The following is a 21,918-nucleotide window of genomic DNA, read 5'->3' on the forward strand; positions in this document are numbered from 1 at the left end:
ATTTCCTCACGTAGGTGTCTATTCTTTCCTACACTGTGCATTAAAAAAATGTTCTACATCAAATCTCATTAGGTTTTTTGTGCTCATCAGTTTGGGGCTATTTTTCTCTCGGTTGACTTAATAAAACCCATGTGTTTTGTGATTTTTTTTTTTTCCCCTCTTGTTGTTTCCTCTTCCTTTTCAGGTTAAATCCAACTGACCAGGCTGTGCAACTCCCACCCCCACAGCCTACCCACTCACCCTCCTCAACACACACACTTTCCCCTTCCCTCCCATGCACGCCTCCACCCTTGCCCCAACCCCCACCACATATACTTTTCCCTCTCACATACACCCCCATCTCCCCCACATCCTCCCAACCCCCCCTTCTTCCCTCACATACCTCCCCACCCCCACCATCCCCATCTCCACACCCACATCTACCTCCCCCCATACTCGTACACCTCCTCACCACCAACTTCCTACACAGAGAAACAGCTCTCACACACCTAGACACAATTACTCCACAAACACATTCATAACTCCCTGCATACAGTGTGCTAGTCCCTTTTCTCCAGAGCTTCCACACGTCTCCATCTCACACCATGCTGGCAGCCCTGAGCAGACTGTCTGTGAGCAGCTCCCTCAGTGGAAGGACCCTGCATGGCTCCCACGGTTCGGTGGGGTGGGGTCTACTTAGGGAGTTGGGGAGCTGGCTCCAGGCCCCGAGTGTCCTTCACGGAGGAAGGGACTCAGTCATTCAGGAGCCTGAGGTTTCCCCTCCTTATGCCTTCCCACCACCCTCCTTCCCACGGACACCCTTGGGATGAATGAGCATGGGTGAGGGGCTGGGAACTTCACTAATAAACCTGGAAAGTGACTCTTCCCTTTCTTTTCTTGATTGCTCCAAAAATACAATCCGACTCGCCCCATCCTTATCCTGCAGGAAGCTCCCTGCCCGTGTGCACCCATTGTCTGCATAGGGACAGACTTCCCTCTGCTCTTGGCTTAGGAGCTCTCACAGGTTACACCTAATCCTAGCCCACGCTGGTTTCCGAAGGCCCTCCTCTGGTCTCCTGGGAGGACTGGTCTCATGTTGACCTTTCTCCCATCTACCGAAACCTCTCTGCCCCTTCCAGAAGTGGTCTCAGAGGCTTTGGCTGCATAGCTAGTCTTTTCTCTACAGGCGCCAGGGCACATTTCTGGACCCCACTGACATTTAGAAAATCTAAACATTCATAAATGTCTTCATGGCCTTTTGAAAATTAGCAATTAGTTGTTAAAGGTCTCTATGATTCCCACGATTTTCAGCCGCTCTTTACTTTTCTTTTGCTAAAATGCATAGTTACTCTTCATTTTCCACATTCATTTCTGGAGCAGCTTTGCTCCAAGGGGAAGAAATCAGCAGTCAACTCATGACAATAGGTCTGGGGGTCACTATTTATGAGTAACAGATTTCAGGTACCACCATGAGGGTGAGCAAAGAGAAATTTGCTGAACAGCTAACGTGGGGCAGGCACTTTACCTGTACTATTTCATTGTAACTTTACCCTCAGAACACCCTGAAAGTGAACGTATTATTGCTTCCAGTTTACAGATATAGAAACTGAGGTTCAGAAAGGTGAAGCGGCAGCTTGCCTAAAGAGACTTGGCAAGTAAATGGCTCAGCTGGGATTTGAATGTCAAAGTCCACGCTCTACCCATCCTACCAGGCTTCTCCAGCTTGAGGAGCTGGGAACAAAGCAGAACAGCAGTCCAAACTTCAATCGAGAGAAAGGCTATGGACTCACATGTGAAGACGCAGCAAGGATCTCGCCGAGGGAGGGGCCAGAGCAGAGGACCCATGGTGAGGACCCGGGAGGAGCTGCCTTCAGATGCCCCCCCAGGATGAGCTGTCAGACTCGGCTCTCCACTGGAAGCAGGGTGCTTCCTCATTTGGGACCCAGCACAATACCTGTATTGTCTCCACCACCACCGGTTATAAGGGCCACCACTTAATGGTTATTGCACGTGCCAGCCACTGAGCTAAATTCTGCACACGCATCCTCGAAGCCCTGGCAGCCCTGTGAGAGGGAGGAAGTGGTCCAAGGCTGCACCGTTAGGGAGTCCCAAAGCCCGGATTCAGACCGAGGACCGCCTGACTCCAGAAGCCTGTGCAGATTCAGGACACCATTCAGGGTGGTGCACTTAATGAAAGTTGTTTGTTCCTAGTGACCTTGCATAATTCAAAACTAAAGTTCCCATAGGAATACGTTTGAAGTAGGAGTCGCATTCTAAACCTTTCCCACGAAGGGGGACTTTATGAATATTTTTACTTGTACCTATTAGCATAGCACATGCCCACACTGCACTGGCACCCAGTGCACAGCCCCAGCTAGACACCATGGACGGGCTCCTGGGCCAAAGTCCTCCTCATCCCTGGCCCTGGCACGGGAAGATGGCCTGAAGGTAGCTCGGTCCTGAGCACTTCCAGCTGTTGCTCTGATCCCAGCCAGAGCAACAGAATGCCGTGTCCTATTGTTGCAAATAGATCTACGCAAACAAGATGAGCAACAACAATGAAAAAGTTTTCTCTCTTGGCCAATGATTCCTCTCTGCAGGCGTGAGAGGCAAGCTGTGGGCCCTTACAGGCCCCTTCAGTCCTCTCTCAGTGGAATTTGGCTAAGAACACGGAGGTCAGGGCGGAGCAGCAGAGTATTTCCCTCTGAGCAGGAAGGATCATGGTGGGCTGAACCCAAGCTGATGGACCATCCCTAACAAGAAGTAGAGTGATTGCTTTCAGAGGCCCGCCCTTCCCTAACCACCCTCTGTGGTGGCTGCTCTGTGCGAAGCAAATGCCATTGGTATGTGGCCCAGGCCGTGGGGAGCCAACCCACCAGGCTAAGCAGGTCACCATGTGTGGTGCCTGGCAGGATGCCCTCCCCTCAGCCTGGCCCCAGCGCCCCAGGATTCCTTGCTGATTTCATTAGCCCAGTCTTCATGCTGATGGGGAAGGGCAGGGACCATGAGTCTGGAGTGGGCTTGGCCAACAGCTCTCTCAAAGGGTGGCCAGCCAACTCCTGACTCTCCTTCAGAGCTGGCCTCATACCCCTTGTCTAGACTGAGGGGAAGAAAGAGCATGGCAGGACCCCTAGGCTTGGGTCTCTCTTCCTCCTGGGCCTAGTTGAAACAGCACTTGGTCCTTAAATAGTCCAAATAGATCCAAGGCCACAACACATTTATGGGAAATAATTAGTTCACTGGTGATTCACATAGAGGTGGGGAAAAGATTCCCATGACCAGAACCCAACAGACATTTCATGGTTAGACGCAGCTGTCTGAGTCCATTCGTTTTCCATCCCAGTCACCTCTCTCTCCCCACTCTAGGTCTCAAAACCTATAAAGGAAGCCCTTCTATCACTCTAAATCATTAACCTCTTGAACCTGATCTGCACATATGACTCAAAAAATAGTCTGGTGTTTAAGCACACAGGAATCAGTTACTTCCTCAGCACATCCCTGGGTGGCTCATTTATCCTCAGACATCTTCAGCTCCAGTACAGTGGACTAAGGATGAGCATTTATGGACTGGGCCTCTCACTGTTGATCATCACAAAACCATATCGATTTCCCACATCCCTTAAAACAAGTGTAAATTTATCCCAAGCCAATAAAGTATCAGAAAATTAGCTCCAAAGCAGCGATGTCCCTGCGGTGCCGAATAACTGCCAATGTAAAGCCACCGTGTAGGGCTCTTTCCCACCCCAGACCACGCAAAATTTCTACAGGGGAAAAAAACCCCACTGCAGATGACACCACAGTCAAACATTATAGAACATGCCAGGAAATAACGCACCGTGAACAAGAACAAGCAGACGCAAAACATGAGAGTATTAGCATTCTCGAAACTTGAGCCAATAGAACGATCTGAAAAAGACTATAAAATAAACATTTAAAATAGTTGAAGAGACCATAAGAAAAATAGAAATCATAAGGGAATACCAAGAAACCATGAAAATAGGGCAGATGGATTTGAAAAACTATCGTAATAACTTTTAGAAATTAGCAAAATATATAGAACCATTAAAATTTCCAATGTAAAGTGTGGGTTAGACATCAGACTCACAGAGCTGGAGACAAACAAAGGGAGCAGAAGGATGTGCCCGAGGAAATCACCTAGCAGGTAGCACAGATGAATTAAGCGCTGAAAACTACAAAACAGAAGAGTTCTAGAGGGAAGAAGGGAGAAAATGGGTATGCAATATTAGGAATATATTTGCCTGAGAATTTTTCAGAATTAAAGAAAAATCTTAATCTTCCAAAGAAACAGCACATTGAATTTCCAAACAGATAAGTAAAATTAACTCATACTCAGACACTTTATGGCAGACATAAAGAAAAACAAAGAAGACGGAAAGTCTTAAAGACAACCAGAGAGAAAAACAGAATACGTTGAAAGGGACGACAATCAGGCTGATGGAGAAGCCCCAGTACCATCAAGAGACGTCAGAAGACAGAGGCATAGTCCCTTCTAAGTGCTGAGAGAAAACAACTGTGAATTTAAAATCCTGTTTGTAGTTAAACTATAATTTATGAGCAAGGGTAAAATTAAGACCTTTTCAGACACGAGGTTAGAGATTTTCTCACTCATGGGTCCACCTGAAAGTACTTCTAAAGCATATACTTCAGGAAAAAGGAAATTAAATCAACAAGGGTGGGTGAAACGCAAGAAGCAACGGTGAGCAAAGAAACCAGCAAACTTGTGGGTAAAGATAAATAAGCACTGACTTATTCATAATAACAACAACTATGAAAATAATGACCACTGGGGGGAGATTAAAGACAAGCGGAACTAAAACACTGGTCAACAATAACATGAAAGATGGGAGAGGATGGTGGGCATTAAGACATCCTAGGATCCTTATTTCGTTCTGTTGGAGAACAGAGGCATTCATCAGCTTTACAGTTTGTTAAATCATAGATCAAGGTTAAAATGTAAGGGTATGGTGAGGCATCCTGTGCTCATGGATTGGGAGACTCAACATAATAAACAAGTCAATTATCCCAAAATTGATCTATGAATTCAATGCAATTCTAATCAAAATGCCAGAGGATTTTTTTTTTTTTTTTTTTTGGTGAGGAAGATTCACCCCCTGAGCTAACATCTGTTGCCAATCTTCCTCTTTTTTTGCTTGAGGAAGATTAGCCCTGAGCTAACATCTGTGCCAATCTTTTTCTATTTTTTGGATGTGGGATGCCTCCACAGCATGGCTGATGAGTGGAGTAGGTCCACATCTGGGATCCAAACCTATGAACCCGGGCTGCCAAAGCAGAGTGCAATGAACTTCAACCATTTGGCCATGGGGCCAGCCCCCAGAGGATTCTTTTTCGGTTACAGACAAGCTCATTATAAAATTTATATGGAAAGGCAAATGAATAAAAATAGGTAAAACAATTTTGAAGGAGAAGAATAAAGTTGGAGGATTCACAGGACCCAATTTTAAGATTTAATGATAAAGCTGCAGTAATCAAGATAGTGACAGTGGCAAAGGAATAGACACATAGACTAATGGAACAGAATAGAAAGTCTAGATAGACCAACATAAATATGGCCTACTGATTTTTGATAATGGTGCCAAAATAATTTAATGGAAAAAACCAGTCTTTCTGACAAATGATGCTAAAACAACTTAACATCCATATGCAAAAAGAGGAAAAATAACCTTATAAAAAAACTAACTTAAAATGGATCATAGATCTAAATGTAAATATAAAACTTTTAGCAAATCATGTAGAACAAAATCTTCCTATCCTGGGATTGGGAAAGAATTCTTCAATGTGCACCAAAAGCATGATTCATAAAAGAAAAAAAGGATAATTGGATTTCATCAAAATTAAAAACTTTTGCTTTGCAAATGACACATAGCAGAATGTAAAAGATAAGCTAAAGACTGGGAGAAAATATTTGCAAATCTTATATCCAATAAACAACTTATATCCAGAGTTAATAAAGAACTGTTAAATTAAACAGTAAGAAAACAAATAATCCAATTAAAAAATGAGCAGAAGGCTTGAACAGATGCTTCCTCAAAGAGAATACGTGGATGACAAGCACATGAAACGATGTTCAACATCATTAATTTATATTTATACAGAAACATGTGCACAAATATTTACAGCAGCTCTATTCATAATAGCTACAAACTGGAAACAATTCAAATGGCTTTCCATGGGCGAATGGATCAACTGTGGTACATCCATGTGCTGGAATGCTACTCAGCGATAGAAAGGGAGGAACTTCTGATACATGCAACAACTTGAATGAATTTCAAAGGTACGCTGCAGGAAAGAATCCAGTCTCAAGACGCGACATACTGTATGTTTCCACTGATGTGATATTCTCAAAACCACAAAACTAGAGTGATGGAAAACAGACCAGTGGTTGCCATGGCTGGGGAGAGCGTGACTCTAAAGGAATAGCATGATGGAGTTTTCGCAGTCATGGCACTGTTTGGAATCCCGATTGTGGTGGTTACACAAATATATAAATGTGTTCAAGCTTACAGAACTGTAATCACCCCCCACAAAAAGTCAATTTTACTCTCTAATAATTTTTTAAAATGTTTCAGTGGAAGGATAGCTGGCAATGTATAACTTTCAAACTAGTAGGAATTAAAAAATACGACTAAAGAAACAGGACAAGACGCTAAAAGGGGGAAAAACATAGATAAGCAACAAGCTTAAGCACACCAACTCCAGGAGAGTAGCTTCTTCTGGGGAAGAAGTGAGGAGCCGAGAGAGAGTTAATGTTTTATTTCTTTTAAAAAACGAGGTGTCTGACAACCCAAGTGTTCATCAACAAGTGAATGGATAAATAGAACATGGTATAGCCATGCAATGGTATATTATTCAGCAACAAAAGAATGAAGTTCCGACACAAGCTGCAACATGGATGAACTTTGAAAAGATGATGCTAAGTGAAATAAACGAGATACAAAAGAACAAATATTGTATGGTTCCACTTGTATGAAATATGTAGAATGGGCAAATTCGTAGAGACAGAAAGTAGATTAGAGGGAGCCAGGGGCTGAGGGGAGGGCCAAATGGAGAATTAATGGATACAGAGTTTTTGCTTGAGGTTGACGAAAAAATTTTAGACATAGTGGTGACAGTTGCACAACATTGTGAATATAATTAATGCCACTGATTGTATACTTAAATTGATTAAAACGGCAAATTTTTTATGTATATTTACCACAATTAAAAAATAATATATCAAAACCATTAAATTGTACATTCTAAATGGGTGAATGCTATGGTATGTGAATTATGTCCCAATAAAGCTGTTAAAAGCAAAAAGAAAAGAAAAAATGGGGTATCTGAAGGAAAACTAACAATTCTTTTTAGTCAGTATATAGGTATCTGTTATATTATTTTCTTTGTTATATTTTGAATATTTTTTTTTATTGAGGAAGATTAGCCCTGAGCTAACTGCTGCCAATTCTCCTCTTTTTGCTGAGGAAGACTGGCCCTGAGCTAACATCCATGCCCATCTTCCTCTACTTTATATGTGGGACGCCTTCCACAGCATGGCTTGCCAAGCGTGCCACATCTGCACCCAGGATCCGAACTGGTGAACCCTGGGCCACCGAAGTGGAACGTGTACACTTAACTGCTGCACCACCGGGCTGGCCCTATATTTTGAATTTATTTGCATTAAAAATAAAATAATTTTTAGAGAAAAGGGAACTCTTACTGGGCAATTCTGTGCTATTGAATTCCGTGTTCATAAATTACGTAAAATTCTCACCCATCTCTCTCTGCCATAGGGCACATCACCAAGAACCAGAGGCTCCATGTCACAGAAAGGCCACTTGTCTAAGAATGGGGAGGCCTGGGTCTGTCTCTCCCGAACTGACTGGTGTCCTCGGGAGAGTTACTAGACATCTTTGAGTGGCACGTTCTCATCTTAGACATTTTATCTCCCCTTCACAGGTGTCCAGGGGACCAAATGGGATCATAGCATAAGTGCACCATAACCTAAAGAATGATGGACAAATGTGCAAATGGCAGGAAGCGTTAAACACATGATTAGATGTGGAGAAGTCCACAGAGCTCATCACGGTCAGTGCTGTGACCCTCCTCCCGCCAAGCCCATCACAGGCACTGCTCACAAATGTCCCCACTTCCTGGCATGAAGCACAAGCAATCACAGAGAATCACACGGGAGGTGAGCCACTAGCTGCATGCTCCGTCCTCAGCAAGCTGGAGCAGGGATGGCTGCTCCATAGCTACACATAACTCTGTAGTTTCTGACTTTCAGATGTGCTTTGAGGAGAAACAAAACACTAAAAGCCAAGGGAACTTTCTGGTGGGAGAGGACGGCATAGCCCAGAGTCGAATCCATGGCCCCAGAAGCATCCCCACCAAGTTTGTGAGATGCCCAATCATCCCTTATCCCCTGGGAGGGGGGTCGAGGCCACTTACCGACCGTGGTCAAGGTGTACTGGTAGGGCTCTGAGAGGAAGTGCGGGAGGGTGAGGACAAAGGCACCCAAAGCTAGGAGGAGACCCCCAATGCCAATCAGCCGCGGACGGTGCACCCGGCTGCCAAAGTAGCTGACGAAGATGATGAGGATGGCGTTGCTGATCTGCGAAGAGGGCAGAGGGGCTGAGTGAGACTAGAGACTCCATCCTCACCCACCCACAGAGGAGACCTGCCCCGTACCTTGTCCAGGAAAAGCAGAGAGGCAGGAAGCTGTCCAGGGTAGCTGGGGCCCAGCAGAGCTGCAGTGTCAGCCCCACCCAGGGAGACTTGCAGTGGGCCGAGCACACCCAGTTTCAGCTTTCCTCTTGTCAGAAACCCTGCCCAGCCTCAGCCTTCTAGACCAGACCAAGGGAAGTATCTGGAGACCATGAAAAACCCATAGCCTAAATTGCAACCATCTTAGAACCAAACCTTTTGGGACAAAATCCAACAAAGACTCCACTTCTGGCCTGCTCCTGGGCACAGCACATATTCCCTAATTAAACTTCCCAAGGACTCCTCTTGGAGGTCGGAATAACTGCCCAGCAACACGTGCTATCTCGTTTCATCAGGCAACAACTCTCATTTTCAGACGACAAAATTTTGGCTCAGAATATTAGGTGATTGCCCATGTCCCTGAGGCTGGGAGCTGGCTTGAACAGGGATAGCAGCCAGTCTTAACCTGACTGGTCTACTGCCTCTTGCAGAAGTGGGTTTCTGTGCCAGCAGTTGTCTCTAACCTGCCCCCGTCCCTCCTTGGGCTGGTTTCCACTTGTGTCGAGGAGGGACAAGGACTAAAGTACGCTGAGTCCCTTCCCGCTGGAAACATCAGTAACTCCATGTTCCTGGCACTCTCTGGAAGGTGTGCTCTCAGAGCCCCACCCAGAGCCAGGGAAGGGAACTGAGGTCCCAGCTTGGGGAGCAGAGTCTTAAATGGTAAAAGGGTGTGCTGGCAGATCTTTGAACCACGACTCCATCCGAAGAGGTGTCCTTCTGCCCCAGAAGAGGGACTAAGTTCACCTGGAATAGAGGAACCCTGAATATCAGTACCCACAGCCCCTGCCCTGACTACACCACATGTCTCCTTCTGGCTGGAAAAGCAGGTGCCTCTGCCTCAGGACATAGATGCCAAAGTCTTGTTACGTGGCTCTTACAAAGACCACCAATGATCTTCTCATTGCCAAATCCACTGGTCAGTTCTCCGTTCTCTTCTTACTTGATCTCTCAGCACCATTGATTCAGTTGACCACTTCTTTCTTCCTGAAACACTTCCTTCACTGAGTTTCCATGATACCACCTTCTCTTAGTTCCTTCCCCTGGCTGTTCTTTCTCTGTCTCCTTGGCTGGTTCAACTCTCAGCTCTCAGAGCTCAGTCCCTGCACCTCTGCTCTAGTCTTGGTGAGCTCATCCAGTCCTATGGCCTTACATGTTCTCTATGTGCTTCTAATTCCCATAGGCTTAGTACACCCCAAATCTCACTCATCTTCCCCCTGAAAACCTGATTCCCCCTCCCCAGTGCTCCTCATCTCAGTAAATGGCACTTCCATCCTACCAGTGGCTCAAGTAAAACATCTGAGCATCATCTTAGGCTGCTCTTTCATACCCACACCCAAACATCAGCAAATCCCATTGGCTGGACCTTCAATGGCCACCCAGAAGCTGACCACTTCTCACCACCTCCATCATTGCCATCTCATCTAAGCCTCCATCTTATCCTCTCTGAATTATTGCAGTAGCCTCCTACCTGGCTCCCTGCCTCCACTCTTGCCTCGCTGCAGTCTGTTCTCTCCCCAGCAGCCAGAGGGGTCCTGTCGAAATGTCAGACCATGTTCCCTCTGCTCAGACCCACAATAGTAAAAGGCAAAGTCTGTCTCTGAGCCTCCAGGGCCCCACGGAGCCTGCCCCCTTCTCTGTTCCGGCTCTGATCTGCTCTCCTACCTCTCCCCATTCCCTCCTTCTATTCTAGCCACTCCGCCTCCAGCTGTTCTCTGAACATGGCAGGTGTGTGTGCCCACCTCAGGGCCTGTGGACTTGCTGCTCCTTCTGTCTTATGTGTCCACAGGGTTCCCTTCTCATCGAACCTACTTTAGATCTCTGCTCAGATTGAACATTCTCATTAAGGCCTTTTCTGAAAAAGAGGGGGATGGGGGCGGGTGACGTGGGTGAAGGGGGTCAAATGGTACAAACTTCCAGTAAAATAAGATAAATAAGTCCTGAGGATGTAAAGTAACAGCATGGTGACTATAGTTAACAATACTGTATTGTATAGTTAAAAGTTGCTAAGAGAGTAGATCTCAAAAGTTCTGATCACAAGAAAAAAATTTTTAACTATGTAGGGTGGTGGATGTTAACCAGACTTATCTTGGTGATCATTTCACAATATATACAAATGTTGAATCATCATGTTGTGCACCTGAAATGAATACGTTAAATGTCAATTCTCTCTCCATAAAAAAGAGTCGTTTAAATATAACATATTTACAATAATTAATGACAATGTTTCAGTATACTTAAATATATCTTAAAATTTAAATCATATTTAAATATATTTTATTATTTTAATTATATTTAAATATATTGATAATTTAAATATAATTTAAAGAATAAAAAGTTATTTAAAATATAACCACCACTCCCCTCCAAAACTTTATTTTTCTTCATATCACTTATCATAATCTGATTTACCGTGTTTTATTTATTTCTACAAATAAATGTCATATTTAACATTAGAATGATATATGAGCAGAGATTTTGTCTGTCTGTTCATTCCTGTCTCCTTGGCACCTAGAACAGTGTCTGACACATAGTCGGTGCTCATTAAATATCTGTTGAATAAATGAATAAATGAATGAGTCAATGGTCGGCTTTTTCAAGAAGACACAATCGCCCAGGAGACCCCTCCTGCGTGGCCAAGAGTAAGATGGTTTATGACACACAGAGAAAGGGGATGTGAAGGTATGTGAGGAGGCGGCCTCGCCTGATCCAGGGAGCCACTCCAGTCCCTGGTCAGACGTAGTTCTAGGACATTCTGAAACCCGTACCTGGAAACAAAACTTTATTTATGCTTCTTTGATTTTATTTCCTTTTTGTTTCTCCATCATTTTTCATGAAATGGTTGTAAATGTCGGACCACATCTGCTGAGCTGATGGAGGCTGACTTTAAATGGTCTAGCGGAGGGATGGGGAAGGGCGCCAAAGTGGGACTCAGGGAGGAGGGACCGGGGCTGCCCGGCTGCCGTCTGGAGGGGCCCTTCCAGCGCTCACTGTCCGGGGCCTGGGCTCGTTTCTCGGAGGGAGGCTGGACGGCCACAGCTGTTATGGCTGATGCTGGCCTAAGACCTCGCTTTCCAAACTTTTCTTCAGCAGTGGTGTCTCTTTGAAAAGACAATTTTTCCCTAAAATAAATAATAAAAATGAAGCTGTTCTAGCCGAGGAGAGGAAGGCCTCTGCATGCGGACCTCCGCTCCTCAGCCCTGAAGAAGGCCTTAGAACAGCTCCGTGGACTTCCCGTATTGACATCTACGGTTGTTAAGAACATCCCTGCCCATCAGTGTCTCAAACCAAAGGGGCCCCAGGCAAACTGGTGGGAGGCATTAAGCGGGGGAGCCTCTAGGGTTCCTATTGACTTGGTCTGCTCTGCCCTGGCCTTTAGTAGCTGGCAAGAGAAGCTGCTGCTTCACAGGGAAGATGCCTGACGTCTTCTCCTGTCAGCCAAGCTCCTCCTGCTGCTGTCCTTTTACACCAGCCCTGGCCTCCCCTTCACCCGACCTGCTGGGCTCCCAGAAAACTTCGAGACTGGGCTGCAGCCTGAAGGCTCGCGCCCCCTGGAGGCTGGCTGCACACTCTACCCACCTGGATGGCCTCACTCTCCCCTCCACCAGGCCTGGTTCTCTTCTCACGCTCGTCAGGCTTCCGACAGGCAGCCTCTCCCTGGTCTGTGGTGCCTTCAATCTTGCCCTCGAGCAGCTGCAATCTTGCCTTTTCTTCCTTTGCAGTATCCCTGGGGTCCTCTTCTCCCCTAGGCTCTCAAGCCTGGCTTAGTGGCAGAGCCTGCCAGCCAGTCGACTTCTAGATGCACTGTGCCCCACCTCTAGTGTCTGCCAGCCACCTCCATCAGAGAGTTTGTCTTCACGAGACTGTTCATTCCGCCTCGGCTCTGCTCAAGAAGCCATGCCCGCTCCTTACTGCCTACCACAAAAGCTGGGAGCCGGAGCTTGACCGTGAAGGTCCCCTCTGATTTGGCTGCCTTCTGCTTTCCCAGTAAGACCTCTACTCTACTACTTGGTCTGCTTCTAAATGCCTGGCTCAGAGGCAACAGGAGTGTAGAAAGCCCTTTGGCTGAGTTCCTGTCCTACCTTCTCCACATGCTCATCCATCCAACCCGCCTCCCAAAACACACACAGACACACACAGATACACACACAGACACACACAAATACACATACAGACACACTCACAGATATGCACACAGATACAGACTCATACACACAAATACACACAGACACACACAAATACACACACGGACACACACACAAATACACACAGACACACACACAGATACACACAGACACACACACAGATACAAACACACAGTCTCACACACACACAGACACAGATCACAGATATACACACATAGTCATACACACAGACATACACAAATTCTCAGACACACATAGACACAGATACATGCACACACAGACACACACACAGTCACACACAGACACACACAGTGCTGTTAGGTCCAAGGAATGAACTTACAGTATTTGCCTCAAACCATACCCATAGGGATGGCCTAAAACCAGATGTTGAAAAGATCATCTGAGTTTGGGAAAGAAAAGATTTAATGGGTGAATTATTTTCATTTTTTATTGAACTATAAAAAAATCAACCTCGTGTCTTAGACTCCACCACATGTCCCAGCTGGCTACTCCCTGCCCCTGGGCCCACATTTTTGTTCTAAGCATAGGAAAAATATGAATGAAAATTTAGCCATGGAAGATCGTTGATTCGGCTATCCCCAGGCTGCGGGGGGACAGAGGTTTACTCACATGCCAGCTCTGATATTGATTAGTAGAGGCGCCTGGAACACTGTGTTGAGAAGGCTGAGAGCCTGAGAAGGACTCAGCAGAGAATAGGACCGTGGTTGGTTAGCAATAGCTGACAGACTCAGGATAGGACTGTGTTGACATGAACGTCAGAGATTTGTTTTCCTTGTGTCCTTTATGAGTGAGGACAAGATGTGCCAGGACATTGTCAACGTCACAGGCCAACAGTTAGAAGGGTGCATTCTGTGTGAGGGGTGCCAGGTCCCTGTCCTGTAGGAGAGCAAAATCTACATGGAGAGGTAGACCCAGTCATGGGGCCTCACCAGGAAATTCAAGACACAGGTGCACAATCAATTAGAGATACACATATGTACACACACACACAGACACAGACACACAGGAAGCAGTGAAGGCATACACTCGGCCTGGGAGTTCAGAGGAGGGTCTGAGGCCCATCAGCAGGGATGACTGTATGAGTGCAAGTTCGTGCATGTCGCAGGTGTGCGGGAATGGCCCACGGAGGGGGAGTGCGTGCAGAGAGGGGCACCGACAGAGATTCCAGCGATGTTTGGAGGACAAGGATTTGGACAGAACAGGGCTGTGGACGGGCAGTAGAAGAGGGGGTTGGGGACCCAGGGGAGGCCTCAGTGTGGCAGACAGGCCTGGGCTGTCTGGGCTCAGATCCTGGCTGCACTGTGTACAAGCGTGTGGCCCTGGGATGGGGGCCCTGGGCTTTCTGATGCGAGTTTCCTGTCTGGAAAACGTGACTATGCAGAGAGCCCTCCTCCTAGGGCTACAGAGGGGATGGGGCCCAGGGAGGGCATCCTGGGGGCCCTGTGTGGGCCATTGGGTGGAGAAGCGGTGAGGGGCAAAGGAGTGTTTCCAGCTGGGAGCAGGTTGGGGGATGGGGAGACTGAATGGTGGTGGTTGTTGCGGGTGTTAGGAGACACCCCACCTTCTTTTAGGCCTCCATCTTAGAAGCTGCCCCCAGAGAGCCCCAGTCTCGAAATTACTACATCTACCTGAATTTCAGTAAGTCGAGGGAAGACCTAATTATGCTCCAGAGGAGCAGCTGGGCTCCCAGGAGGGCGAGGCCACTGCCTCCACCCTGGAACAGTGGGGCTTGCAGAAAGACGAGAGAGAAGCCAGGCCTGGGAGCCCCGTCTTCTCACCTGGAGCCACCGCTGTTGCAGCCACAATGGAGAGAGGGGCTCTCTTGCCTCCTCTGCCTCCTTCTCCCTGGTTTCCAGTGATTCCTAGCTGACCATGCTCTCTGACCTCCCACCCCCGACCTCCTGGCCTACCCTATCTTCCGCTAACTTTGATGTGCAGTCACTGAGGGACTGCATGAAATCCATGTTGCTGGGAGGTCGTAGAGATCTGATCTTGTCTGACTGGGAATCAAGGCCATCGGGCAGCTCTGGTTCCTGTGACCCTCACAAGACAGAACCTGCCAGGCCTGCGGCTGTTTCCCCACCTGCATACCTAGGACTCATCTCCCTCTGCACTGGGGACAAGCAGAGGCCACATCAACACACAGGTGGTCACAGAACTGAGTTAGAGGCACAGAGTTTGGAGGCAGACAGCCCTGCACACCTGGGGCAAGCCGCTGTGCTTGCTGAGCCCCAGTGCCCACATCTGTCAGGAGGGAGGGCCAGAGCCCCTGCCTGCAGAGCTGCCGTCAGAGGCTCTCAGCTCAGTGCCTGGTGCAGGGAGGCCTCAGGAAACACAGCCACTCCACCACGCCCACTGCACTGGGCTGTCTCCATTCCCCAGGGGTGCGTCCCAGCTCCCTGTTCCTCCGTTCCTCCTGGAGCCCCTCCTGGACCCCGTGGTCAGGGTGGTGTACAAGTGGGGTCTGATGATCCAGAACCTCCCGCTTACCTCATTCAAGCTGGAAATGAGCCCCGAAGAAGAACTGGAGAGGCCAAAGCGCTTCTCGATGGTGGTGAGGCTGCTCTTGAAGTAGGCGCTGTACAGGAGCTGGCAGAGCTGCAGGAGGCCATGGCAGAGCACGAACACCTGGCGGAAGAGACCATGGCCTGTGAGGTCTCCGCACAGGGAGCCCCGGCCGCCCACCTCGGCCTTCCATTCTGGGGCTTGTGGGGCACGGAGGCCCAGCAGCCTGGCCTGTTTCCTCCCCTGGTACTTGGGCACATACTTCACCAGGCGGTCCTGAGGGTCAAATCCCATCATGGTTACACCTGTGTTTTACCCGCAGACTTACTCAATGCAGTTAGCCATTCCCATCATTCCACTGTGATCATAAATGGCCCAGTAAAACCACAGGGTTGCAGAAGCACCTGCCCCCATCCCCCCACCCACTCGTCACAAGGGAAAGGCCTGACTTATCAGCCATATGCCCAAGGCATTCAGAACCTCGAATTGTTCTCTGACAGCACTACCGTGCCTGAGGGCTGCTGCTCTGCTCTTCCTCCTGTGTCCTATGAGGGCTGAAGGCCACTCTGCAGCCAATTCAGGTCACTCCCAGGGGCATGAACAAGCCCTAGGTCACATTGCTCCACTATTCTTTTTTTTAAAAGATTTTATTTTTTCCTTTTTCTCCCCAAAGGCTCCTGATACATAGTTGTGGGTCCTTCCAGTTGTGGCATGTGGGATGCCACCTCAGCATGGCTTAATGAGCGGTGCCATGTCCGTGCCCAGGATTCTGACCGTTGAAACCCTGGGCCGCCGCAGCAGAGCACAGGAACTTAACCACTGGCAGCATGTGGAGTTGGCTCCAGGCTGAGCTCTGGGTCTCCTGCATTCTCAGCTACTGGCCTGAGAGCAGCCTTAAAGCCAGGAGTCCCACAGCCCCGAGCCCCCCGTGGAAGGTGCCCCTTCTGGAGATCACACTTTTTCTCCAGGGAAGGGTGGGGTGCAATTACGTTTCATAGTCTGCCAAAGCTCTTTCCTTAATTGAAGGGCTGGCATCTCAGGAGAGCGACTGGGGCTCCACCTTCATTTCCGTTTCCTTGGAGAACTGAGCCTACCCCCCACTGCAGGGGCCCCGCTCCAGGCTGTGGGATCAGAGCTGACGTTCCCTCTCCTACGTGCCAGGGCAGAGCCTTCGTGAGGCCAGCCTGGGGCTTTCGACGGGGCCAGCACTGTCTGCCTGCCTACGCATCCTTGCTGGCAACCTCCAAATCCGAGGGGGTCATCACACCCACGAAATCAGACACCTCTCCAAACTGCCATCTGCCTGGAGCCCATGTGGCCACCTCACTCCTCACCAGTGGCAGAAGGACGCTTGTCCACCTGGACACAGAGGCAGCAGTCTATCCCTGCCTCCCTGGGGAGGCTCCACTCTGCTTCATTTCATATTCACTGGAATTCTTAACAGTTTGTGATAAAGGTATTTTTGAAAATGTTCTAGTCCCACTCTCTTCTACAAATGGGGAAACTGAGGTCGGAGGGGGGAACCTGAGGGCCTCATATAGCACCCTGCACATAGTAGGCACTCTGGCCTTAGGTGCCAGGCACTGGAGATGCCTGGAGTGGACCAGTTCTGGGCTTGACTGTCACACAATGGAGCAACCACAGCCAGTTCCCACCCTCTTAGATCCTTGGTTTCCCCAACCGTGAGGTAAGTGGGCTAAACCAGTGGTTCTTAACTCAGCTTTGGATCATAATCACCTGGTGGTGGGGGGGTGTCTTTGAAATAGAGAGGCCAGGCCCAAGCTGAATCAAAACCCACAGAGGTGAAACCCCAAAAGCATTACTTGGAAAAGCTCCTCCAGCAGAATCTGATGGGCAATGGGCGTTACCATGAGACTAGAGGACACGTTCTGGCTCTGACCATTTCCGTGCAGAGGGTGATATGTGAAGAGCAGGAAAAGAAAAACCAAATGCAGGCATCCCCTAATCTATAGGAGTTTCCACTATAAGTTGGAAGGAAGACAGGAGCCATGGAGCAGGCTCACGGGAAAGCAACACAAGATGGGTGAGGGTGCTGGTAAAGGTGATGGGGAGAGTGAGGGGATTTGTCCAGGTCGGAGCATTTTCCACGGACACCGGGCATCAGTGTATGCTCAAGCCCTCATTCCCTGGTCCAGGTCAGATCCAGGAAGGAGGCAATTTGATCTTGGATGCCTTGACGGGTCCTCTTCTGACCATCCCCTAAAGGCTAACGCCCCCAGAATACTGACTGTAGTCCCTTCTCTGGACATGGCGCCCTTTCTGCACAGATTCACTGGAAATCCCATCTGTAGTGCCTACATCTCAGTCCCTCATCCAGAACTTTCCCAGAGCTTTATACTCAAGTCCATCCCACTGTCTGCTGGACATGTCCACCTGGACACTCTCAGACCCCTCAGACTAATCACTTCCCAAACAGGGCTCATCGCCGCCCCAACAAACGTCTCCTGTTTTTCCTTCATCCCCCAACACCTCCACTCAGTTCCCCAAGCCAGAGACTGGGAATCCTCAATGCCCCTGATCCTCACTCCTGGCATCTGGTGCCGTTGCTAAGCCCTGCAATTTCCTCTTGGCGCCTCTCGCATTGCCCTGCCCTTCATCTCCAGGTCATGCCTTGCCTCAGGCCCTTTCTTCTCTCCTCTGGGTTACTGCAAGAGCCTCTCACAGGTCTCCTGTCTGCCCTTTTCAAACCTTCCATCCTACCATCCCAGAAAGAGCTTTCTGAAACATGAACATGAGCAGGTTACACCCCAGTTAACACCTCTCACTGGGTCCCCACTTCCTACAAGATAAAAACCAATGCCCTTGGCGTGGTATCCAAGACGCTACAGTCCTACACCTTGTTTGCCTCTTTGGCTTCATATCCTGCTGTGGCTGCTTGTATTTTACAAAGATGGTGACACCAATATGTCCCATCCCACATACACTTCTTACAATGTGACCATGACATTCCTTCATCAAGAGGTGGTGTCTGTGCTCTCTCCTCTTCAATATGGGTCACTCTTCGTTACTTTCTTTGAATGAAGAGAATGACGCAGAAGTGATGCTATGTCACCTCTGAGGCTTAGTCCTGAGACTTAGAGAATCCACTTGGCTCTTTCTCTCCTGGGACCCTTAGAACCCAGGCATCACATTGTAAGGAAGCCCAGTCTTCCCTGCTCATAGAGAGGCCACATGTCGGTGTTACAGCCAACAGCAGCAGCTAATGTTTCAGCCTGCCACCAGCATCAACTACCAGGCAGGTTACTGAGTGAACCTTCAGCAGATTCAGTTCCAGCCTTCAATGCCACATGGAGTAGAAATGAGCTATCCCCACCAAGCCTTATACAGATGGCAGATTCGTGAGCAAACCAAATGTTGTCATTGTTTTAAGCACCAAATTCTGGGTTGCTTGTTATGCAGCACTGGACAGCTGATACACCTTACCCTTCAAACTTCATAAAGGTCATACCACTCAAGTTCCCCACAGTACACATTCATTGTCTGTGTCTTTGCTGACAACCTGCACAGAATCTTCTTCCCTTTCTTTGTCTGGCTAACTCTTCCTTGCCCTTCAGTGGCCCTCTTGCCCAGCATGGGGCTCAGTTATGTCCTTAGTTTAAGGTTTTCTAAAAATCCCAGCACCCTTTTGCTGACTTCCGCTCGGAGGCATCTTGATAACTTGGCCCATGGCTGGCATTAAGGGCAGCATCTAGTGGAGGGGGGAGGGCTCTCATAACAGCCTGGGAGAAAGACAGTGAGGGCTGGACCAAAGGCCAGAGCAGTAGAGATGCAGGGAGGGACTCGATCAGGGGCTCCTACAGAGGTTGAGTTGACCTGACTGATTCCAGGTGGAAGAAAAGGGGCAGCATTTCCAGTCTGAGGGGCAGGAAGGGGCAAGGCGGTATGTGCAGACAGGGAGCCCAGGAGGAGAAGTGCATGTGGAGAGGGAGCAAGCTCAGTTTCAGAACACCCGAGTTTCTGAGCATAAAGCTCAGAAAAGACCAGTCTCCCTCTGACCAAATGAGTAATGAATTAACAGGAGTGACTAGTCTCTGCCAAATTCCCCAGCAGTCACACGAGAGGAAGGTGAGGGCAGCAGGAGAGAAATCGCTCTTAGAACTTTTCCTGAAAGATATGCCTTTGCTCTTTCCAGTAAATACAAAAATCCCCCATTTTCTCCCCTCAGATACTAGCAGGAAGACTGCGCCTAGAGCCAGCTGGCACCTTTCCACACCCCACGTCCCCTCACAGAGCCAACCTTACCGCCAGCTGTTGGCCACTGCAGCCCTGTCAGGTCTGGTGACTTCAGGGTACTCTGGCAGACGTGCTGGCATATATCTGGGCCCCCAGGTTCCAGTGGATTCAACAGATGGAGATGAATGAGATACGTGGCTTCAGGGGAGGGAAAGGCAGGGAAAAAATGCCAGGAAAAGAGAAAGAAGTGGATGGATGATTCCAGTAGAGCTTTCTGGCCAGGACCACTCAGGGTCACAGCCATCTGGCCCCACCTACTGAGCCTATGTGGATGGGACCCTGGGACCATGACCCAGGCAGCTTGAACTTACCAAGTACCTACTCCATGGTTGGCATGAGATGGAACAACAGACAATCGACACAATGCAGGTGAAACAGAAATCCATCCCTCGAGGAGAACGTGGGGTTTAAGAGTATATGTAGATGGATTGGAGAGAGAAGGGAAAGGTTTGCTAGTTGGGTTGCAACCCATCCTCCACCATGATTTGGACAAGATAGAGTCATGGGTCTTGATGGTTTGGGTATTGGAGTCCAATAAGCCTAGGTTCAAATCCTGGCTCTGTAAGGAAGGTGCAACCTTTGACCATGTATCTGACCTCTCTGACAGCAGTTTCCCCAGGGGTAAATGGGAGCTGGATAACATCTGTTCATCTTGTATTGCGAGGCTTGCACAAGAGAATGGTGTTTAAAGCACCTGGTGCCCTGTCTGGCCCACAGTGAATGCTCCACATACCAGAGGATAGTTAATAAATTGAGGCTTCCTCCACTCCCTCCTCTTGCCCAGGTCATTGAACCTCTGTTGCTTTCAATTCTCCTGTGGCATGAGAATTCTAGAACTGAATTTCCCACAATGTGTACGCAGAACACCACCTGCTTGAGATGTTCCAAGTTGAAAGGATTCCCAGGAGAAAAAAATTTGGAAAACTTTGCATACTCTAATCCTCCCTCGTGAATATTTACCATTCTCATTAGCACATTAAAGGCTCTGAGAAAACCTTGAGCAAAGACCTACTTAACTTTGTTTTATCCAACTTGCTCCATGCTTCTTTAACCGTGGGACGCCCCCTCACCCCCACGTACACATTTTAAAAAATTTAATCTAACAGATACTAGCATTCTGCAAAACATACTTGAGGGAAAGATACTACATTCCTTTTAGAAAGCAGCTTATGGTAGAATCTGTGTCTTGTGATTTCTTCACAAAAGGAAAAGAAAATAAAGATATATTACATGGGCTGTATTATCTTCTTTAAAATAGCACACCATCATTTTCTATCTCCTCACTCTACTTTTTTTCTTTTTCATAGCACTTACTCCTTCCTAAAATTATATCACGCATTTGACTTTTCATTGATGGACATCTTGCCCCACCAGAAGGTAGACTTCGTGAAGGAAGGATGCCGTGTGTTTTCAGGGCACCTCATCCCTGTTGCCAGGAACAATGCCCAGTCCAGAATCTGGGCTCAGTCATTGTCAAGTGAATGAATGTGTCTTTAAATACTCTAACTGATGAAGCCTTGCTCAGAATATAGGTCCATCAGAGTCACCCTGCGGGAGGCTGCAGATTCCTTCCTACGATCTGTCCTCAGTCATTGTTGACTTCCCCCTGCTGTGCTGCCTTCAATCAATCTACAAGCCACGGAATTCGCAAGGCACAGACCAGCATTTCTCAGTCTAACTGCCCCACTTATGTACTTGGCTCAACTCTAAATCATTTTTGGGTATTTCTAAACCCACACTAAAACGTTAAAGGTTTGCCTTTATGTGTGAAGAGACTTTCTGGGGTGGTAGAAATATTTTCTATTTTGATCGTGGTGGTATTTATACAGATGTAGGCATTTGTCAAAACTCATCAATCATGTAAAATCTTCGCACTTTATTATATGACAACTCTACTTCAATAAAGTTGATTTAAGGAAAAATTAATTTCGAAAAGATTTGAAACTCTGAAGTTATTTGAAATAATGTTCTGAGGCTTTGAAGGGAATTTCACAAGCAGATTTTTGTTTTAAGTATTATGAGCATTGGCAATGTCATTGGAATAAATCTGTTTATTCAAGGGGCCCACTTTGAAAGGGTCAAAACCCATGTAAATATCTAAGTTTGTGTGTGTGTGTGTGTGTGTGTGTGTGCTCATGTCAACATCTAGGTTTTCGAGTGTGTGTTAAAACTACTCTTCTCTTTGGCACATCTTGTAGAAGGAAGCTGGAAGAGAAAGCTAATGCTGGGGAACAAC

At 47.8% G+C, this 21,918-nt stretch overlaps 1 protein-coding gene across 1 annotated transcript in view; it reads right to left on the reverse strand.

Annotated features, from left to right (window-relative positions):
• The window catches only part of SLCO2A1 (solute carrier organic anion transporter family member 2A1), an 83,019-nt gene that overhangs the window by 30,959 nt on the left and 30,142 nt on the right, over positions 1-21,918 (reverse strand). The window contains exons 2-3 of the mRNA XM_023620957.2: positions 15,414-15,551; positions 8,446-8,608 (exon numbers count right to left, since the gene is read on the reverse strand). Of these exons, the coding sequence (XP_023476725.1) occupies positions 8,446-8,608; positions 15,414-15,551 (301 nt within the window). The remainder of the gene's footprint in view (positions 1-8,445; positions 8,609-15,413; positions 15,552-21,918) is intronic.

Source organism: Equus caballus, chromosome 16 (genome assembly GCF_041296265.1).
Source record: "Equus caballus isolate H_3958 breed thoroughbred chromosome 16, TB-T2T, whole genome shotgun sequence".
NCBI lineage: Eukaryota > Metazoa > Chordata > Mammalia > Perissodactyla > Equidae > Equus > Equus caballus.